This window comes from Microcebus murinus, chromosome 7 (genome assembly GCF_040939455.1).
Source record: "Microcebus murinus isolate Inina chromosome 7, M.murinus_Inina_mat1.0, whole genome shotgun sequence".
Lineage (NCBI taxonomy): Eukaryota > Metazoa > Chordata > Mammalia > Primates > Cheirogaleidae > Microcebus > Microcebus murinus.
Window position 1 is genome coordinate 48,301,640 of NC_134110.1, and position 21,981 is coordinate 48,323,620.

General features: G+C 34.3%; 1 protein-coding gene across 3 annotated transcripts in view; it reads left to right on the plus strand.

Moving 5' to 3' along the window:
- Positions 1-21,981, plus strand: part of RAD21 (RAD21 cohesin complex component) — a 33,390-nt gene that overhangs the window by 4,088 nt on the left and 7,321 nt on the right. For all 3 annotated transcript variants that reach the window (XM_012751130.2, XM_012751132.3, XM_012751131.3), the window contains exons 2-9: positions 3,762-3,942; positions 11,418-11,547; positions 12,765-12,864; positions 17,000-17,106; positions 17,989-18,195; positions 18,670-18,795; positions 19,129-19,251; positions 21,209-21,432. In XM_012751130.2, the coding sequence (XP_012606584.1) occupies positions 3,799-3,942; positions 11,418-11,547; positions 12,765-12,864; positions 17,000-17,106; positions 17,989-18,195; positions 18,670-18,795; positions 19,129-19,251; positions 21,209-21,432 (1,161 nt within the window). In that variant the 5' untranslated portion in view covers positions 3,762-3,798. The remainder of the gene's footprint in view (positions 1-3,761; positions 3,943-11,417; positions 11,548-12,764; positions 12,865-16,999; positions 17,107-17,988; positions 18,196-18,669; positions 18,796-19,128; positions 19,252-21,208; positions 21,433-21,981) is intronic.

Consider the following 21,981-nt stretch of genomic DNA (forward strand, 5'->3'; position numbering starts at 1 on the left):
TCACTTAGTATGTCCTGTGTAGTTATTCATTAAGTGCATATTTAGTAATTGTCATGTGGCAGACAGTATTCTAAGAACTAAATATTAAGGAGGTTTTTGTTTATTTGGAACACAGTTGTTTGTTTCCATAGTGAAACTTGGGGTTTGTCATGTATCAATATGACAGTGACTGTATTTCTTAGAACACCCTGCCATAGTGGGTTTCTATAAAATTCTCTAAATTTTATTTATAACACTGTAGGGACAGCTCAAGTTTTGCACTAACTTTTTTAAGGCCTGAAATAAAAACTATTTGAAACTTAGGAGGCTCTCTTTGATTATGGGAAGTATATTTTGATCTACAAAATAATTAGTAGCAAATAAGGCACCCTTGAAGTGTTACTATTAAATGTTTCTACCTTAGAGTGTTTGATCTGAATTCTTCTTAGTACAGTATTCCTTAGTTATTAACTCCAAATTTAGGAGGAAGAGTTTACAATGTTAGACAATTGAAGCCTGTTTTTTTGTTTTGTTGTTGTTTTCCTTTTGAGAAAATTTTCCTAGTATGAATTTATGGTCCCCTTGGGATCATTATGTTCAGAGAACGAGAATTTTGGGACCCTTTGCTATTAAGTGATGGAAAATGGAGATGAGACAAACCTGACAGCATTACTCTTGCACCACCACCCCCTACCCTCCCAGATACTTTTGACATGCTTGAAATCTCTTGCCTATGATATTTTAAATTAAAATATATATTCTGTACAATGTTGGAAAGAATGAGCACGTTTTTATTTGAAAGTACAATAAAGGCACAATTCTCATTTTAAATTTACAGTCTCTTTATGAAAACATGAAAATTAGAGTTACTCTATATCTTTTTTAAAAAATTAATTCAAAAGAGATTTTACATTCCCACCAGCAGTGTCAGAGTTCCACCTTTTCTGTATCCTTGCCAGTGTTTGATGTTGCCATTATTTTTTACTTTATCTCTTGCAGTAGGTGTGGGGATAACTTGTTTGGCCTTAATTTGTATTTTTCAAATGGCTAGTGATAACTGAACATCTTTTCATGTTTATTTGCCATTGGTAATCCTCTTCTATGAAATTTTTCTTTATTTCTTTGCTCATTTCCTAATTGGATTTTTTTTTTTTTACTCTTGAGTTTTGGCAGTTCCGCACATATTCTACATTCAAGTTCTAGTCAGATGTGTGGTTTGCTAGTATTTTTTTCCCAGTCTGTAGATTCTTTTTGCATTCTTAATGAGGCCTTTTGTAGAGAAAAAATTCTTAATTTCATGAAAGCCAATTTATTGAGTGAGAACTTTTTCTTTATGGGTTGTGTTTTTAGTGTTGTGTCCAAAAATTCTTACCATGCATTACGTACTGAAAGTTTCCCCATTTCTTTTTCCTAAAAGTTTTGTCGTTTTACATTGAAGCCTATGAATCTATTTTGAATTAATTTTTATATAATATGTAAGGTTTATGTGGGTTTTTGTTGTGTTTTTTTCCTTCTGTCTATGGATGGTAGCCAATCAGTCCAGCACCATTTGTTGAAAAATTTATACTTCCTCCTTCAAATTGCTTTTGCATTTTTGTGAAAAATCAGTTGAACCTGTTTGTGTGTTCTATTTCTGGGTTGTCTATTCTGTTTCACTGACATATGTGTTTTTCCCTCTGCTAATACTACAGTGTTGAGTATTATAGCTATGTAGTAAGCCTTGAAGTTGGGTGGACTAATTCTTCCCATTTTTTCTTTTTCAAAATAGTTTTAGCTTTTTCTAGTTCCTTTACCTTTCTGTATAAATTTTAGAATAATCTTCTCTACAGGTATAAAACATCTCACCTACTTTGATAAGTTGAAGTATGGGAACTAAACATACAGTTATCATACTTACCAGCAATCACAGTTTGGGACATTTATCCCAGAGAAATGAAAATTTGTTCAACAAGTCTGTACATGAATATTCATAGCAGCTTTATTTGTAATAGCCAAAAACTGGAAACAACCATATGTCCTTTGGTAGGTGAATGTCTAAGTAAATTGTGATATATTCATGCCATGGAATGCTACCCAGCAATATAAAGGAACACACTATTGATAAATGCAACAACTTGTATGGATCTCAAGAGTATTATGCTGAGTCCAGACGATTCCATATGTAACATCCTCAAAATTAGAAATGTAGAACAGAGTGGTGGTTGCCAAGACTTAGGAATGGTTGGGAGCAAGGGATGGGTTTGACAGAACTTTGTGGTGATAGATTAGTTCTGTATCTTTTTGCACAAATCTGCACATTATAAAATGGCATGAAATTATATATACACATTAAACCAATGTCAGTGTCTTGGTTTTGATTCTCTATTGTAGTTATATAAGATGTCACCATTGGGAGAAACTGGGCAAAGGGTATGTGGGACCTTTTTGCACTATTTTTATGACTCCTTCTGAATCTATTATTATTTCAAATTAAAATTTTTGAGTACTTTTATGTATTTTAGGTGTACTTGATTTTATTTCTGTAAAAGCAAGACATTTATTGTATTCTAGTCATGAACATTTTAGAAATAAGCAGAATTCATTTGGTAAAGTAAATTTCTTTTAAATCTTCTCTGAAAAAGGGAAGCTAAATAATATAAAGGAAATATCATATGGTTAATATACTCTTCCAGATGGGGGTTTTCAGTCTACTTTTCTTTTCTTAATGCATTAGCCTGCTGAAAGAAAAGCAAAATGTCAGTAACATGCTTGTTATTCCAAGACTAGTTCAATCATAAGATAAATTTTATATTGTATCATTGTCCTGGATTTAGTATTTAAATTATAAGTAGACAAGTGCTTTTCAAGTTCTTGAGTTAAGAAAACTATGTATATAGTACTTTTTTGAGCCTCAGTGTTTCTAAACTATCCACCTGTAAAGTGGAGGCAACCTACCTACTTAGCTTTGCCTGATTGAGTGTGAAATGCTTAGCACAATGCTTGTCCACATGGTAGCAGTTTTACAAAGCATTTAGCCAAGAATCTCAATTTTTAATGAGAGCCGGGCACGGCGGCTCACGCCTGTAATCCTAGCACTCTGGGAGGCCGAGGCGGGTGGATTGCTCCAGGTCAGGAGTTCGAAACCAGCCTGAGCAAGAGCGAGACCCCGTCTCTACTATAAATAGAAATTAATTGGCCAACTAATATATATAGGAAAAATTAGCCGGGCATGGTGGCACATGCCTGTAGTCCCAGCTACTCAGGAGGCTGAGGCATGAGGATTGCTTGAGCCCAGGAGATTGAGGTTGCTGTGAGCTATAGGCTGACGCCATGGCACTCACTCTAGCCTGGGCAACAGAGTGAGACTGTGTCTCAAAAAAAAAAAAAAAAAATTTTTTTTTTTTTAATGAGATTCTAAAAAATGGAAATTTCTGCATGGATTATTATCTGCCTGGGTATCTTTCTTCTTAGACATTCTTTTGCCATGAAAAATACATTCTCTAGTTTTTGGCCAGTAAGCAGACAGTTTCCACCATCAGTAATCAGGATAAGGATAGAACAAGACATGAAAGAGATTTAATCTTTTTGTCCTTTTTACCTTTAGCCCTTAGTATTTGGGGGACTTTTTTTGGCCCTGTCAAAATTAAAACAATAGATGGTTTCTTAAAATGTATATTGTACTTTTACTTAAACTTTTCATAGTTCTTGTATTTAAAAGAATAGGAAACTTTTCAGATTTCTTATGTCTTAATAAATATTTCAATTCTCATATGATACTTACATTAACTTTTTGTTCCTCTCAGGTTTCCTTCTAATTCATAGTCAACCACAACCAGAACAATGTTCTACGCACATTTTGTCCTCAGTAAAAGAGGGCCTCTGGCCAAAATTTGGCTAGCGGCCCATTGGGATAAGAAGCTAACCAAAGCCCATGTATTTGAGTGTAATTTGGAAAGCAGTGTGGAGAGTATCATCTCACCAAAGGTATGTTTGATGTTGCTAGTTCTATTTACTTTGTTGATGGTTTATTGATATGTGAAAAAGAACTTATAAAACAACTTTTTAGGTAGGCATCTATGTATATTGGAGGCAAGATTGATTATCCAAAGTTTTGCTCTATTGTTATGTGGAGTCGTTATCACTGCTAGATATTTGTTATGATCACAGTTTGATTTTTCACTTTAAAAATTCTCTAAGTGCACAGATATTTTCATTTGTCTGTTTTAATGGCAGATAAGCATAAGGTGGGGCAGTGTCCAAATATTTTATATTTAGCATTCTAAGTGTTAGAAACATGTACTTAAATATGTATATGAGTGTTCCTGATTTAGGGATTTACTAAATATTCAAATTAAAAGACCCATTAATTAGAAAAGGGTTCAGGGGCTGGACGGATCTAACTCTTAATTCACATGACAAATGTTATTGATATCACTTGCTTTATTACATCAGTTTCACAGGCCTACTTGTTTTTTCTTGAAGATACTAAAGTTTTTCCGTATCTTAGAAGTTTTGTACTTGCTATGTCCTTTCCAAGGAGCACTTTTTTCCTAATATTTGCTCCTTTACTTAATTACTGTCTATCTCCCACTAGGATGGAAGCCCCATGAATTTCCTTATCTGCCTTGTTCACTGATCTGTTCCTAGAGGAGCTTTTGTTGACGTCTTTTGAAACTGTTCTGAAACAGTGGTTTCCACACTTAAGTGGATTTCACAAATATTAATAGTATAATTTAAAGTAGTAATTCGTGGAGTTTTTGCTTTGCCAAGAAAGGACTTGGAAAACACACAGATGCAATTACCACCTACTGTCATCATTAACATTTCATTGAAGAACAGACATAGAAGGACTAATCTCAAAGGAAAAACCCTTAAATATAATTTACATGTATATTTACATCTGTGTTTTAAAGGTTTTTTCCTGCACTTTCTATTTACATATACATACACACCTGTGCACACGGCATCATATGCATGCACCAACTGTCTTCTTGTGAAGATGTTCCAGATCACAACTGTGTGTACAGCATTGGGAACTACTCATCTTAGAAATGTCAGTTTGGATAATGTTGGCATACTGTGTTAGATAAAAAGAGTAGTTTTTATTGCTGGAAGAGTAAGAGAAATCTCAGTGGAATAAAGTTGGGTATGTAGCAGAGACTTATTCAGAAAAGTTTTGTGGAAAAGTGTATTTTTTAGGTGGGGAAGTGAAAGATTGTGCTTGGAATTACAGTAAAGTTTCCATTTGCATATGGAATATTGCCTGGTTTCAGAGTTATCATTAATGGAATTTGTTAGTATTGAAGGCATATGTATATCATTCTTTCTTTCTAAGTATTATTTTGAAAATTTTAATAAAACGAAAACTTTACAAACAAAGAGAAAAATACATAGTCTGTAATTCTGTCACCTGGAGAAATGTCTAATAATATTTTGGAATGCCTGGTAGACTTTTGCATGTGCACGTATAATACACATAAATACACATTTATAAATACACATTTTTTTATGTATGTGTACTCAAAAACTACATTATATTATTTATAACAAGACTGCAGTTGGGAACAGACCCATCATCATTTTTAATGATTGGAATTTACAGTGTCATAGCCGCCTATCCACAGAACTTAATAAAATTTGTAATAGACTTAACCTAAACTGAAGTGAAGTAATTTAAATATTCATAAATTTACTATGGAAATGCTTACATGTATGATTGTTGGGGGCTGCTCTGGCCCATCTTAGGAATATTGTGTGCATTTGTTTGTGTATGTACACAGTGCATTGCCTTTATTATAATCAGAAAGGTCTGAATTCTAAAACACACTTGGCCTCTAGGATTTCAGATAAACAATTACAGACCTATAAATCATTGTTTGAGTTGTACATGATTTCTTTTACATTTCTCTTCTCTTTTGAGCAGTTTACATTATTTCTAATTTTCTGAAATTTGATTCTTATTTTGTACAATGCAACCATTAAAAATGATACAAGAATAGTACAATGGAGAAAAAGATAGTCTTTTCAACAAATAGTGCTGGAATGACTGGACCTCAACATGCAAAAAAAAGAAAAAAAAAAGCAAACAAGCTAAACAGACCTTATGGCCTTCAAAAAAAAATCAACTCAAAATGGATCATAGACTCAAATGAAAAACACAAAACTATGAAACTCCTAGAAGATCATATAATAGAAAATCCAAATGATCTTGGATTTGGCAATGACTTTTTAGATACAGCACCAAAGGCACTATCCATGAGGAAAAAAATTCATGAGCTAGACTTCATTAACATTAAAAATTTCTGCTCTGCAAAAGACACTGTTAAGAGAATGAAAAAACAAGCCATGGAGTGGGAGAAAATCTTTACAAAAAAACGTATGTAATGACTGTTACCCAAAATATACAAAGAACTCTTAAAACTCAACAGTAAAACAACCCAATTAAAAAATGAGCTGAAGACTTTTGACACCTCACCAAAGAAGATACACAGAAGACAAGCCTATGAAGAGATACTTCACGTTATATGTCATCAGAGAAATGCAAGTTATTAGGTCATTAAATATGAAATGTCCAATTTCAAATCAAAAGTGTAGTTTATTATATCTCAAAGAAGAAGCAGTACAGTTAATCAAATTATGTGCCTAAACTATCAACACAGTTTTGCCATCTTAATGGTAGCTTGTTTATGCCAGCAACAAAGAAACCTGGAGAGCAAGTGGCAGTGAAATCACCAAGGGCTTTTTCCACAGTTTGTTGAGTTGCATATTTTTCCTTGTGAGAAGTGGTCCAAAGCCTAGAAGAAGTGGTAGTCAGTTGGTGCAAGGTCTGGTGGAAGACAGAGTGTTTCCAAGTCCCACCTCTGTAGTTTGAGCAGCATTGTTTGTGTGACATGTGATCAAGCATTGTCTTGCAAGAGGATTGGCCTGTCTCTGTTGACCAGTGGCTGCTTAATTCCAAGCATCCCCATCATTTCATCAAGTTGGTTGCAGTAGACATTTGCTGTAATCTGTTGACGAGATTTCGTGAACCTGTAGTGGATAATACCAGTACTGGACCACAAAACAGACACCAGTAGCTTTTTTTGATGAATATGTGGTTTGGGCTATGTTTTGGCACTTCATTTTTATCTAGCCATGGTGCCGAGCACTTGCAATTGTGAAAAAGAATCCATTTTTCATCACATGTAACAATAAAATATAGAATTGGTTCGCCTTTATATCATGACAGCAAAGAGAGGCAAGCTTCAAGACAATTTCTCTTCTTACACTCATTTAACATGTTAACTGCCATGTGAGTTTAATTTAACTCACACTAGTTTTGAGCCCAGGGCCTCTTGAAGCACATGTAACTCACACTTCTCTTCACCTTGGGAGCCTCGAAAATTGTAGCATGTAACTCACACCCAGAAAACAATAAAAAATAACATTTTTCATTAAATTAGAAAGTATGATTTTGTTTTCAAAGTTTTAATTCTATTTTCATAATAAAACATTGTGGCCTCAAGGAAAAATATTTTTTTTCTAGTGTGGCAGTGAATGTGTTAATTCATGTGGTATCCAACTATCCAACTATTTGTTTGAAATGATCCTTTATTGTTGGACTAGTAACGTCAGACCTTGCTGTTAATTCACACAAGGTTGAGAAGGATTCTCTTCCACTACAGATTTCAGCTCATCGTTATCCACCTTGATCTCAGGTTGCCCATACGGTTCATTTTCAAGATGAAAATCATCAGAACAGAATTTTTCAAGCCATCAGCTTACTGTGCATTCATTAGCCAAAACACTTAGTTGATATTGTGATCTGTTGGCTCTGCATTGGTTCCATGATGGAACAAAAATAAATAACTCAAATTTTTTACTTGCCAATGGTTTCACAAAAATTGCTCTAAAAATAATTTGAAAGATAATCACAAGCCAAACTGCATTTGAAAGAATGAGGGTGTGCCTTCACAATGAAAATAAAACAAGAAGTGTCAAAGTGCAGTGTTAGAGAGAACAACGGTCAGACTTAGTATTTAAGGAAATCAGACATTTCATACTTAATTACCTAATAAAACAAGATACCACCACATACTTACTAAAAAGGCCAAAATCCAAAATGCTGACAACACCAAACTGGCAAGGATGTGGAGAAACAGGAACTCTCATTCATTGCTGGTGGAAATGCAAAATAGTACAGCCACTTTGGAAGACATTTTGGTGGTTTCTTACAAAACTAAACATAATCTTATCCATACAGTCCAGCTTCTTGGTATTTACTCAAAAGAGTTGAAAACTTATGTCTGTACAGAAACGTTCAGGTATTTATAGCAGTTTTATTCATAGTTGCTAAAACTTGGAAGCAGCTAAGTAAGATGTCCTTAAATGCATATTACTGAAAATAAGCCAGTCCGAAAAGGCTACACACAGTGTGATTCCAGCTACAGTACACTCTGGAAAAGACAAAACTATGGAAACACTAAAAAGATGAGGGCTTAGGGAGGCAAATCACAGAGGATTTTTTTAGGGCAGTAGAGCCAGTCTGCATGATACTGTAGTAGTGAATACATGTCGTCGTACATTTGTCCAAACTCATGGACAGGAGTGAACTCTGATGTAAACTATTGGCTTTGGGTAATGATGTTTCCTTGTAAATTTATCAGTTAGAATAAATGTACCACTCTGATGGGAAATGTTGATAGTGGGGCAAGCTGTGCATGTAGTGGGGAAGGAGGTATATGAGAAATCTATGTATCTTCTTCTAAGGTGCAATCTCAACCTAAAACTGCTCTAAAAAATAGTTCATTTAAAGAAATGGTGGTAGAGCCTATGGAAAGAGCTTTTCTTGAATGCAGTCTTGCAACAACCAGTATATTTCAATATAGTTTTGGTGTATGTATACGAAAAAGATTATGTGTACATGCACTCACAAACACATGCATGTAGGAAAGCCTGGAAGACATACCAAGATATTATTAAACATGTCTCTAGGTGATAAGATTACAAGTTGTTTTTATTTTCTTTTTTAAACTAACCATTTACTAAACATTTGTTAAACCTTTGTTCACATCCCTTAAGATTGATGTTTAGGAATATAATTGATGTGCTAAGTGTTATCCATATTTTTAAGGTTTCTGATATACGTTAACAGTTTGCTCTCTGGTGATACTGTGCTAGTTAGCGCTGCTGATCGAATTATATGAGAATGTGGTATTTTCTGTTTTTTAATAGGTATACTTAGGTAACCAAATGGAAAGGGGAGAAATTGTATACTCTTTTCTGGAAATTGATATGTATGGCTAATGTTTAATATCCTAAGCAAATATTGAGAGTGTTTGGCTTAAACGGATAAATTTTTTTTGTAGTATGTGCAGAGTACTGTGTATCCCAATATGAATACTACAAGAGTATGAAACAATCTTATATATGAAGCTTTGCACCAACAGCCACAAAACAAAGCATACAGTTCGAGAATAATGTAAAAGATTGTAGTGTGTATGAATGAGTGAATAACTTTATAGTTTTAAAATCATTTCTAAGTGAGTTTTTATTCTATTTTCTTTTTTAATTGTAACAGAATGTAAAGATATTTCCACAGACTGAACTAACCTTACCATTTCTAATGTTTGCTTGGTTGTGGGAAATGTTGGTTTAGTTGTTTAGAACAAGTGTCATGTGTGATTCGACTGCAACTATAAGCTCGCATGCTTTTTCTCTTTTCTCTCCCCTCCTTCCCCATTGGAAGAGTCCCTGGCACCATTTGCAGAGCTTTCCCTGAATATGTAGCCTATGGTCTTTATTATGCTTACACTCTGTAACACACTAACTCAAAACCAAATTTGCTTTTTACCTATCCCTACGCTACATTTGCATTTTACCTACTCCTAGGCTAAGCTCTGAACCACACTAATCCAGAAAGAAAGCCTCTGCCCAAACACCAGTTTTTGAAAGTTACTAGTTCTACACAAGGTAATGGTGAATGGAGGTTTTTTTTTTCCTCAGGTGAAAGTGCAGTTAATATTAACTTTAAATTTTATAAGATCACATAAAAGTAGATTTCTGTTTTTCCATTAGGAACAATATTTTCATTGGAATTTTTTTGTATCAGGCATTTATCATCTGTTAAGTCCTAAATTTGATCACAAATTTAGTATAACTTTGGATATCTAAAAATTTATAGCTATAAACTTTATAATTTATGTCATAAATCACATAAAATATCCATTAATATAGAGCCTGAGAGTCACAAGTGGGGTCCAGAATGTTATAGAGAGTATACATATAACTTAAAATATAGCATTTTATTTTACATAGAATACACTAATCATAATTTAAACTTTAAGCAAATGTTTAACAATATTCTTGTTACCTTAGAATTTTATAAGTTTTATGGTGTGATTTGGAAAACTATCTGGGGAAGTTTGAGTTTGTATTACTTTGATCTTTCAATAAAATTTTCTTATGATAGCCAGAGGAATTTTGAATACTTACTGTTCAAATTAGGTGTGTGTCTCATTCTTTTCCTAACTTCTGCCTCTCACCCCACATACTAGATCCTATATTAGCATTGATAAAGATCAAGATCTCCCTTGAAAAAAGGCTAAGCGGTATACGTTCTGGTTAAAAAAAAATGAGTACCGTTATCCTTTATCAATTAATACACTTTCCAAATGGGTATGCTTTATCAGTTGGTGTGCTTTCGAATTAAGTAATAGAAACTTAATTACAAATGGCCTAAACAATAAGGGAAATAACTGTTTTACTTAACTAGGAGTTTGGAAGCGGGAATAAGATCTGAGATTGATTGGTTCAGCAGCTTGATGATGCCATCCAAGGACTCATAGTCTTTAGCTTGTGGGCTTTTTGTCCTTGTACTTAAGGCATTGTGGTTACAGGGTGACCGCATATAGGACCACACCAAACCCTACCTACTCACAAAGCAGGAATGGGTGAAGGAAAGAGGCATTACTTTTTTTATTGGGTAAATCCTCAAAAATCCTTTGGTATACTTTATACTTGCTTCACAATTGGCTGATCTGTGTTACATGCCCACTTAAGGACAAGTATTAGCAGAGAGGAGTGAGATAATTATCTTTCAATTCAAGGCTGGAAACATTTGCTTCTCGAACAAAATTTGAGTTCAGTTAGCCAGCAAGGAGCAATGGCTTTGGATTAGCAACCAAAAGTGTGTCATAATGGGCTGGTGACACAATCCATGGAATGGTTTAGTACTACCCTCAAGTTTACATTAAGTCATGAATTATTGCCCAGTCAATCTTTTGGGGATACTCGGAATTTATAGGTAAAGACAGTGAAAAATAAAATGTAAGTGATTATGAAGCAACTTCAAATGATATTTTTTTTATGAAAAAAGAAAGTAAAAATTCCTATAGACGGTCCAAAATACAAGCTTTGAAGTATTACCTCTGAAACTATAAAATGTATAAATTAGATTAATATTAATGTTTTATTCATAGGTGAAGATGGCGTTACGGACGTCAGGACATCTTTTACTGGGAGTAGTTCGAATCTATCACAGGAAAGCCAAATACCTTCTTGCCGACTGTAATGAAGCATTTATTAAGATAAAGATGGCTTTTCGGCCAGGTATTGTTGAACTTTTTTTCTTTTTACTGTGGAGTTTCTCATGTTTTCTGTGGAAAATAGCTAAACATATTCTAGATCAGCATGTTTTGTTTTATTGCAGTATAATGAACCCATCAGAGATAGGTCAGGGCTTAAGGAGGTAATGGTTAAAGGGAGGAAACCTACTTTACTTGCCCTCTGTTCTACCTGTGAAGTAATGGAAATCACCCCTCTTTGATCTTCCTTTGGAGCCTTTTAACTCTTTTTTTTTTGGCGTTTTATGTAGAACTAAGTCATTGGAGGTTGAAATGTTGAAAACTAATTGTTACATGATGATTTTTTAAAATATAGCTCAGAAAAGACAATCTTAGGATTTTATATTTTGTCTGAATAATTTTAGTATACTCTTAAAATCAAATTCATTTGTTGAGCCTTTTCATTAAATGTTCATTGTAGTTATTTTGTTTTAGGTAATGTTTGGCTCTAAAACTAAACCAACCAAAGTTCCCTCTGAGTATGGTTATAATTCCTAGGGTATTTATCTGAATTCACCTATCTTGTATTTTTTAAAGCATTGATGAAATTTTATTTTAATCAAAATAATCTGAAGGTGTAGGAGAGAAGGCTTATACAATAGTTTCTTCTGAGGATACATTCTAGTACTTTATTCTACTATATGAACAGTAAAGTGTTTGAGATTTTTTTGTAAAAGCAAAATATTCAGGCAAAGGCTGTGACACTTAGATGAATTCTAACGTATTTTGCCACTGAGTGCCTTTTGTTTAAAATACATGTTTTCTTTTTCTTTTTATTTTTCTCTTAAAGTAAGGTGGATTTATTGTAGCTATCTTGAAATATACAGGAGAGATAGAAAATTAAAAGTTTGTGTGATCTTACTCTCCCTGAAATAACCAACTCCTTTTAACATGTAGGGTACTACTTTGAAGTCATTCTTTGTCCCCCTCAAAAATATCATGCTTAATTAGAAAACTTATTAGTATTGTTGGTATGTCCATTTAAAGATTTATCAGGTTAATACATAATTAGTGCTTTGACCTTTATTTGTAAAGCAAGGAGTACGGGTTATGATTATGGAAAAACAGAAGTATTTGTGCTTCAAGGTACTTTGCATTCTAGAACATAAACCTGGGAAGTTAGTTATATTGCCTTTACCTCCCTTTGATCCCTAGGTAATCTATAGTGTAGCTAGACATTCAAACTTAGCATTTCTTTTCCAGGTGTTGTTGACCTGCCTGAGGAAAATCGGGAAGCAGCCTATAATGCCATTACTTTACCTGAAGAATTTCATGACTTTGATCAGCCACTTCCTGACTTAGAGTATGTGTCTGGTTGGTTTTGTTTTGTTTTATTTTATTAATTGTTGGCTTGGTGTACAAAAAGTAATAATATTAGCTTCCAGATGTATAGTTTTCCTTGGAATGTTTTTTGACACTGAGTTAAGATGTAAATGCATATGCTTTCATTGAGGGTAGTGTATAAATATGAAGCATATAACCTAAAAGTTTTTCTTTTGTAAGAAAATCATATGGGTGTCAACTTAAACACAGCTAAGAGATGAGAATATCGATGTGCTTAGGCCAAAACTTGTGTAAACTAGTCGTCCAGGTGTGTACTTTATTTACATAATGATATCAGTAAATGTGAAGTATTGCTTCATGATACTTCTCAGTTACATGTTAAAGTCAGCTAATGATTATCTTCTTGGTCAAGCTATTCTTGGAGCCACAATTTTGGTTTTGTTGGTTTGTTTTTTTTTTTAATTTTTTTAAATAGACATATGAGATAACTTTCTATGAAGAGCAAGAAAGGGTCATTATCATGACATGCATTTAAGAGGAAAGAGTTATACAGAGATGGCCATTATAGCAGAGTACTGTGGTATGTTGTTTCCCTCTTCTGAAGTCGTTAAAATCCAACTATCATACCATGATGGGGGATGTGGCTGTAGCTTTCCAAGTGTTTGAGTAACACAAATGACAACCAAGAAATGCCCTATGTGAAACCCCATTTACTTTTATGACAGATTTCTCTGCATTTTGAAATTATCTGACTTCTAATTAGATTAAATTTATGGCCTATTTTGTGGTGTGTATGTGTTAATTAGTTCTATACTCTAGCTATTTTACTTTTTGCCCCAACTCCTTATACTTTTGTTATTTTATTTTTAAAAATTTTTATCATGGAAATTTTTAAAGATAGCTAAAAAATACTATGAACTCCATGTGTTGATTTATCTTCTTTAGTTATCAATATATTGCCAGTTTTATTTCCTCTATATTTCCTAAGCTCACCTCACAACCCCCACTGGATTATTTTAAGTTAAGTAACAGATAATCTTATTTCATCTCTAAATACTTCAGTATTGTCTCTTAGAGGTAAGGAAGTTTTAAAAACATCTCTGATAACATAACACCTTTTAGAAAATTACCAGTAATTGCTTAATATAGGCATACATCAGAGATACTGTGGATTTGGTTCTAGACCACCATAATAAAGCAAATATTACAATAAATTAAATCATACAAATTTTGTTTCCCAGGGCATCTAAAAGTTATGTTTGCACTGTATTGTAGTCTATTAAGTGTGTAAAGCATTATGTTTAAAAAAACAATATACATACCTTAATTTAAAAAGGCTTTATAACTGAAAAGTGCTAACCATCATCTGAGCCTTCAGTGATTTTTACTCTTTTTGCTGGTGGAGAGTCTTGTCTCGATGTTGGTGACTGCCGAATGATCAGGGTGGTGCTTGTTGAAAGTTGGGATGACTGTGGCAATTTCTTATAATAAGATAATAATGGAATTAACCACATCAATTGACTCTTTCACAAAAGATTTCATAGGATGCCATTTGATAGTATTTCACCCACAGAACTACTTTCAGAATTGGAATCAATCTTATCTCAAACCCTTCTGCCGCTTTAGCAACTAAATATATGGAATATTCTAAATAATTTGTTATTTCAACAGTTTTCACAGCATCTTCACATTCAATTTTGAGAAGTGACTTTTTTTGCTCATTCATAAGAAGTAACTCCTCATTCGTTAAAGTTTTATCCTGAGATTGCAGCAATTCAGTCATATCTTCAGGCTTCATTTCTAATTCCAGTTTTCTTGCTGTTGCCACCAAATAAATGCAGTTACTTCCTCCACTAAAGTCTTGAACCCCTCAAAGTCATCCATGAGCATTGGAATCAACTTCTTCCAAACTCTTGTTAATGTTGGTATTTTGAGCTCTTTCCTTGAATCATGAATGTTGTTAATGGTGTCTAGAATGATTAATCCTTTCCTGAAGGATTTACTTTGCACAGTTAATCAGAGGACTGTCTTGCACAGTTTACTTTGCACAGATCATCAAAGGACTGTCTATGGCAGCTGTAGCCATACAAAATGTATTAAGTAATAAGACATGACAGTCAAAATTACTCTTTGATCCATAGGCTTAAGAATATCTGTTGTGTTTAGCAGGTACGAAAACATTAATCTTTTTGTACAACTTCATCAAAGCTCTTGGGTGGCTAAGGTGCGTGATCGGTGAGCAGTAATGTTTTGAGAGAAAATCTTTTTTTCTGTGTAATAGATCTCAACCATGGGCTTAAAATATTCAATAAGCCATGCTGTCATTCAGGCAGCATTGTACCATTTCTAGAGCACAGGCAGGGTAAATTTAGCATAATTCTTAAGGGCCCTAGGATTTTCAGAATGATAAATGACCATCGACTTCAACTTAAAGTCATCAGCTGCATTGGCCTCTAATAAGAGAGTCACCCTGTCCTTTGAAGCTTTGAAGCCAGGCATTGACTTCCCCTCTCTAGCCATGAAAGTCTTAGATGGCATGTTCCAATATAAGGCTGTTTCATCTGCATTAGAAATCTGTTGTTTTAGTGTAACCACCTTCGTCAATGATCTTAACTATATCTTCTGCGTAACCCGCTGCAGCTTCTTCATCAGTACTTGCTGCTTACCATCCACTTCTGTGTTATGGAGATGGCTTCTTTCCTAAAGTCTCATGAACCAACCTCTGCTAGCTTCCAATTTTTCTTCTGCACCTTTCTCACTTCTCTCAGCCTTCATAGAATTGAAGAGAGTTAGGGCCTTGGCTGTGGATTAGGCTTTCACTTTTAAGGGAATGTTGTGGCTGATTTAATCTTCTTTCCAGACCACTGAAACTTTCTCCATCTGAGCCATAAGGTTGTTTTGCCTTATTCTTATGTTCACTAGAGTAGCACTTTCAATTTCCTTCAAGAACTTTTTGTTTGTGTTCACAATTTGGCTGTTTGGCTCAAGAGGCCTAGCTTTCAGCCTGACTTGGCTTTCAGCATGCCTTCATTGCTAAGCTTAATCATTTCTAGCTTTTGATTTAAAGTAAGAGACTTGCAACTCTTCCATTTACTTGAGCACTTAGTGTCCATTGTAGGTTATTAACTGGCCTAATTTCAGTGTTGTTGTATCTCAGGGAACAGGGAGGCCTGAGTAGATGGAGAGAATTGGGTAACATGCAGTTGGTGAGCAGTTAGAACACACATAATATGTATCAAAAGCACAATTCGTGGCACTTCAAAACAATTACAGTAGTAACATCAAAGATCACAAATCACTATAATGAAATATTGTGAGAATTAGCAAAGTGTGACACAGAGACATGAAGTAAGCATATGCTGTTAGAAAAATGGCTACAATAGTCTTGTTCAATGCAGGGTTGCCACAAACCTTAAATTTGTTTAAGAAAAAAAGATCAACATCTGTGAAGTGTAATAAAATGAGTTATGCTTGTATATTATCCAGTCATCACTAAATGTCCCCAGTTGAAACATAGGCCTTTTTTTTCTTCAGTCAGAGACTAGATAAAGTCTACAAACTACATTTGATGGCTAGGTCTCATAAGTCTCCTGAAAATCTATAACAGCTCTGCATCCCTTTTATGTTTTGTTCCTTGCCATTTATTTGCTGTACAAACTTGGTCATTTGTTTTAAAGTATTTACCTTCTAGATTTGGCCAATAGTATTCCAGGTTGGTGTTTAATGTTACATGTTTTTTTAATATTTTTAAACTATATGAGAGATTATTCTTATCAGAGGAAGAGACTGAGTCTCCAAAAAGTCAGGTAACTTCAGAATTCACACAGCCTGTAAGTTGTGGTGCCCTGATGAAAACCCATGCCTATCTGGCTTATCATTTCTAATTTTTTCCCACTATATTTACCTTAGTGATTTCCACATATTATTAATGTATTTTATTTGCTGATCATTAATGGCTTTGAAATTTAAATACAAATTAAATTAACTTCTACATTATTTGCCTTCTTAGATTATATTGGAGTTATTAAATATTAAGGCTTCTAAAATTTGGTAGGCTGTATGCGTGTTTTATTCTCATAGGAGAGAACTTTTCCTTATATTAACTACATTACAGCAAGACTTGTAACTAAAATGTATTTCATCTTCTTTTAAAGTGACATTGATGTGGCCCAGCAGTTCAGCCTGAATCAAAGTAGAGTGGAAGAGATAACCATGAGAGAAGAAGTTGGGAACATCAGTATTTTACAAGAAAATGATTTTGGTAAAAGAAACAAATTGTTAGCCACTAGATAATAATGTTATAGTTATGTTGTGGCACTACTAGCAATTTCAAAAGAAAACCAGACTTATATTGCATTCATACTGGCAGAAACACTTAAAATTTCATAAAATGGTTTTTCATCAAGAAAAAAATTTGGCTTGCCGCCATTATATTAAGCATCATTTCCATACTTAGAGTTCATTCTTTGCCAACCTCTGTTCCCTACATACAATAAAGAACCTATATATTGATTTGTGTGAAAAGTCTCAATATTGAAATAATGCTCACTTTTAAACTAATGATTTGCAACATATTGTACCTACTATTCAAACACTTGGTGTTCATAACTGATAGCAAGCCAATTTTTTTTTTTAAGAGATAAGGTCTCTGCTTAGTGTAGTACAGGCTGGAGTGCAGTAGATATTCACAGGCAGGATTTTAGCACACTACAGTCTTTATTTAACTCCTGGCCTCAAGCCATCCTCTCACCTTGATCTCCTGAGTAACTGGGCCTACAGGTGTGCTGTTGAGCCTGGCACCAAATTCTTTTCTTGATGAACCACATTGTAACAATGTTTAAGCTGTGAATATTAATGTAACTTAATATATATACATATTTAGGTTTACCTAACATATTCAGGATAACATAAATTTGGATCTAAGTTTGAATTTGCTAGTTGTGGCCCGAATTTATAGCTGTGTAATTTAAGAGTCCGTTGAAATTTAGTTGCTAAAGATTTAAAGTTTAAACCAGATGTTATAACATTTTGAAGATAAGACTTCAATAAGCAAATGTGACATAATTCTAATAAATTGCTAGTTTTCTTTTTTAACAGTGACATTTCTAACCTTTTTAAACTAACGACATACTAAAATTTTTAGGTGACTTTGGAATGGATGATCGTGAGATAATGAGAGAAGGCAGTGCTTTTGAGGATGACGACATGTTAGTAAGCACTAGTGCTTCTAACCTCCTATTGGAGCCTGAACAGAGCACCAGCAATCTGAATGAGAAGATTAACCATTTAGAATATGAAGACCAATATAAGGATGATAATTTTGGAGAAGGAAATGATGGTGGAATATTAGGTATGTCATAAATAAGTGGTTATTCTAATATAAATGTGGTTTCTTTATTCACTTGTGAGGTTTCAGAGCATTTGCTGATTCTGGGTCTTAAGCAGCTATCTAGGTTCTGTATGTGAATTGTGATGGTTCAATAAAAGTTTTCAGTAAAACTAGCCTCTGAAAATGTTATAACAAAACCTAAAAGATGCTTGTCTCCAAGAGCTAAATTTTACTAGTCCTTAAAACTAGTCTATTTGTGTTTGATAACTATGTTAATAAGTGTATTTTTATATAGAGAATATAAATGAAGAATGAGAAATTGTTTTCATATACCAGTTTATACTTTTATAAATTACCTTGAAGGAAAACAGATACAAATGGAATATACCTTTAAATTTAATCCATATTAACATAATTTTATTATTCCAGTGATTGACTGTTAATCTTTTACCATTTCTCTTTGAAATTATAACTAACTTACATTTCCTATTTCAGATGACAAACTTATTAGTAATAATGATGGTGGTATCTTTGACGATCCTCCTGCCCTCTCTGAGGCAGGGGTGATGTTGCCAGAGCAGCCTGCACATGATGATATGGATGAGGATGATAACGTATCAAGTAAGCATTTCGTGTTCAGTGATTCTGGGGATGATTGGAAAGATAATACACATAGAAGACTGAAAACTGGAAGTTCTAGCTTTTAAGGAACTATAAGTGTACTCAAATACAGTGCTTCTGATTATTTGTTCTGATTCTCTTTTGTGTTTAATCCTGTGCCCTTCCCCCTTTGTCCTTTGGGTTCAACTTTGGTGAGACTTCCTTATCATTAGAAAAGTGGGTTTTTTTCTTAGTACCAGTGGGATTTCTTTCAGTTTCACAGGGGTATTTTCCCCCATTTGTAGGGTCTGTAATATATACTCAAGTCTTTTGTGACTATATTTGTTTTTATAGTGGGTGGGCCTGATAGTCCTGATTCAGTGGATCCCGTTGAACCCATGCCGACTATGACTGATCAAACAACACTTGTTCCAAATGAGGAAGAAGCATTTGCGTTGGAACCTATTGATATAACTGGTGAGCAAATAAATCTTTACATTTGTACAACATAGAATATAGGGTCTTTATTTCTGGCACTTGCCTGGTTCCTGATCTGCTACTGCTACTGTTTCAGATAACTAAGTTTCTTTCTCTTATGTCACAGTCATTTGTCATTGTCTTTATTATATCCAGTTAGAATTTGAGTATTTTGTAAAATACATGGACAAGTTGCTGTGAAATATTAAAGTCTATAACAAGCTATCTGCTAACATTTATCTTAGTCTTTTCGGGTTCCCAGAATGTTAACAGCTCACATGTGTAACAGTTAGAAAATATTGCAGAACATTTTCCAGTAAAGTACAAGATTGACTAATCAGTTATCTTTCAAAGTTCTGGATTCTGTACATTAGGGCTATAATCTAAAAAAACCTAAAAATACTTCAGATAGTTGTGGCCACAGTAGAGTAGACTACTTGAAATTAGTCACAGTGTAATTTAGATGTAAATTTCACCTTTGCTGGGGGCAAGGTCACACTTTGTCATCCAGGCTGCTGGAATGCAGTGACCCAGTCATAGCTCACTGTAACCTCAAATTCCTAGGCTCAAGTGATTCTGCCTCAGCTTCCTATACCTTAATACAGGCGTCCTCAAACTACCACCAGGCTGTTTTCCCACATGCTGGCCGCCTAGCACATTTTTCTGGCCCTCCGGTTATTTTTGCCACTGCTGCCTGTCCTGCTTAGCAGCTGACTGGGCCCACAGTGCGCACTGTCCAACGGTCTGAGGGACAGTGAACTGGCCCCCTATTTAAAAAGTTTGAGGACCCCTGCTAATATTTGACACCACCATGCCCAGCTAATTTTTTTATTTTTTGTAAAGAGAAGGGATCTTGCTGTGTTGCTCACACTGGTGGCCACAAGCAGTCATCCCACCTCGGTGTCCCGAAGTGCTGGGATTACAGGTGTGAGCCACTGTTCCTGGCCAGTTTTCGCTTTCAAGTAGAACAAGATTAATTTTGGGGGTTTTCTACTGAGGATAATCTGATCACCAAAAATTGTGGCTTTGACTTCTGGTCTCTGAAGAGTACTTATTATGAACCTAGTTCTATTTAGGAATCTGAAGATATAATAATGAACAAATCTTTATCATATAACTCATACTAATTAGGGAAACGTGTAATAAAGAAAAATATGTGCCACATTAGATAATGACAGATAATCAGAGAAGGGAACTGAGTAGCTAGAGGACAGAGGTTGAAGAGAGAATGTCACAGTATAATGCCTTTTTGTATTTTGATTAATACTGAACTTCATGAGTGTTTTATGTATACAAACCCATGGGCTATAATAAGTCTGACAGGGTGAAATCTTGAGGAATTTATTTAATCTCATCAACTTTTCTCCTTAAATTGAGATAATGCTACGTACTTTGCAAGGTTGTAAGGATTAGAAACAAATATGGAGAAGTGTCTAGGATGGTGTTTCAGATCCTTTTGACTGGGGTTGGGTTTGTTTTACTTTATCAAGCAGCTTCTACAATTGCCATGTATGAATTACAACTTTTCCAATAAAAAAAATAGTATTTGTTATCATTGATGGAAGAAGACTTACTCTATGCCAGACACTATGCTGAGTATTTTACAAACACACTTTTTAGTGGCACTGTTTAAAATGAGAAAATAATGATCCCAATCAAGTGTGGTATGTTCATTGTTTACAACAGAAAGCTATATGGGCAAAAATGTATCAGCCCTTGCATTATTTTACTCATTTTGTACTAAAAGTCTATACATATTGATTCACATTTTATTTATTGTGCCAGCCTCTATTTTAAATGTGGTTAGAAAACATCACATTCTATCCTCAAGAGGTTTAACTTTTCTACTAGGGTCTGTGTGTAGAAAAGCAAGGGATACCATCAGGCCATGTCTAGTAGCTATAATATGTTCCAAGCTGGCCTCAAAAAATCGCCTTATTTTCTTTTATCATTCCAGTCAAGGAAACAAAAGCCAAGAGGAAGAGGAAGCTAATTGTTGACAGTGTGAAAGAGTTGGATAGCAAGACAATTAGAGCCCAACTTAGTGATTATTCTGATATTGTTACTACTTTGGATCTGGCACCACCCACCAAGAAATTGATGATGTGGAAAGAGACAGGAGGAGTGGAAAAACTTTTCTCTTTACCTGCTCAGCCTTTGTGGAATAACAGACTACTGAAGGTAATGTACCTTGCAGAATTTTTTATTTCATATACATTTGGGCTATTTTTTAAAAAAATAAACTTCAAAAACCGTTGAATCATTTTGATGAAGTATTTTTCCACTATATGGCACCTTTCCTTTTTCCTCCCTTAAATCACAGTATAACAGGAATAACTTCCTCATCCATAATATAATGTGACAACTGCATTTCTAAAAGGTGATTAATAGAATGAATTTTCTCAACATTAAAAAGCCACTGACATTTTTAATAGTTCTCTGTCCTCGACTTCCTATAAAAAACTATTGGTTATGTTGCCTTAGCATGCTTTATATCTGCATTTTTTAGATGTTTTCCGAATAAAACAAGTGGTTCTACTTTTCCCACAATAAATAATTCTGGCTTTATGAGAATTTAAGGTTTAGAAGTTTCTGATGAGTAGAGCAGTACTCTTAGGCTACTCTTCTGTCTGAAGGTGAAGTATGCACAGAACTAATTGATTTTATTATGTATTTCACTATAAATCTAAAGTATTTCAGAACAGCAAGTTTATGATGAAACTATTCTTT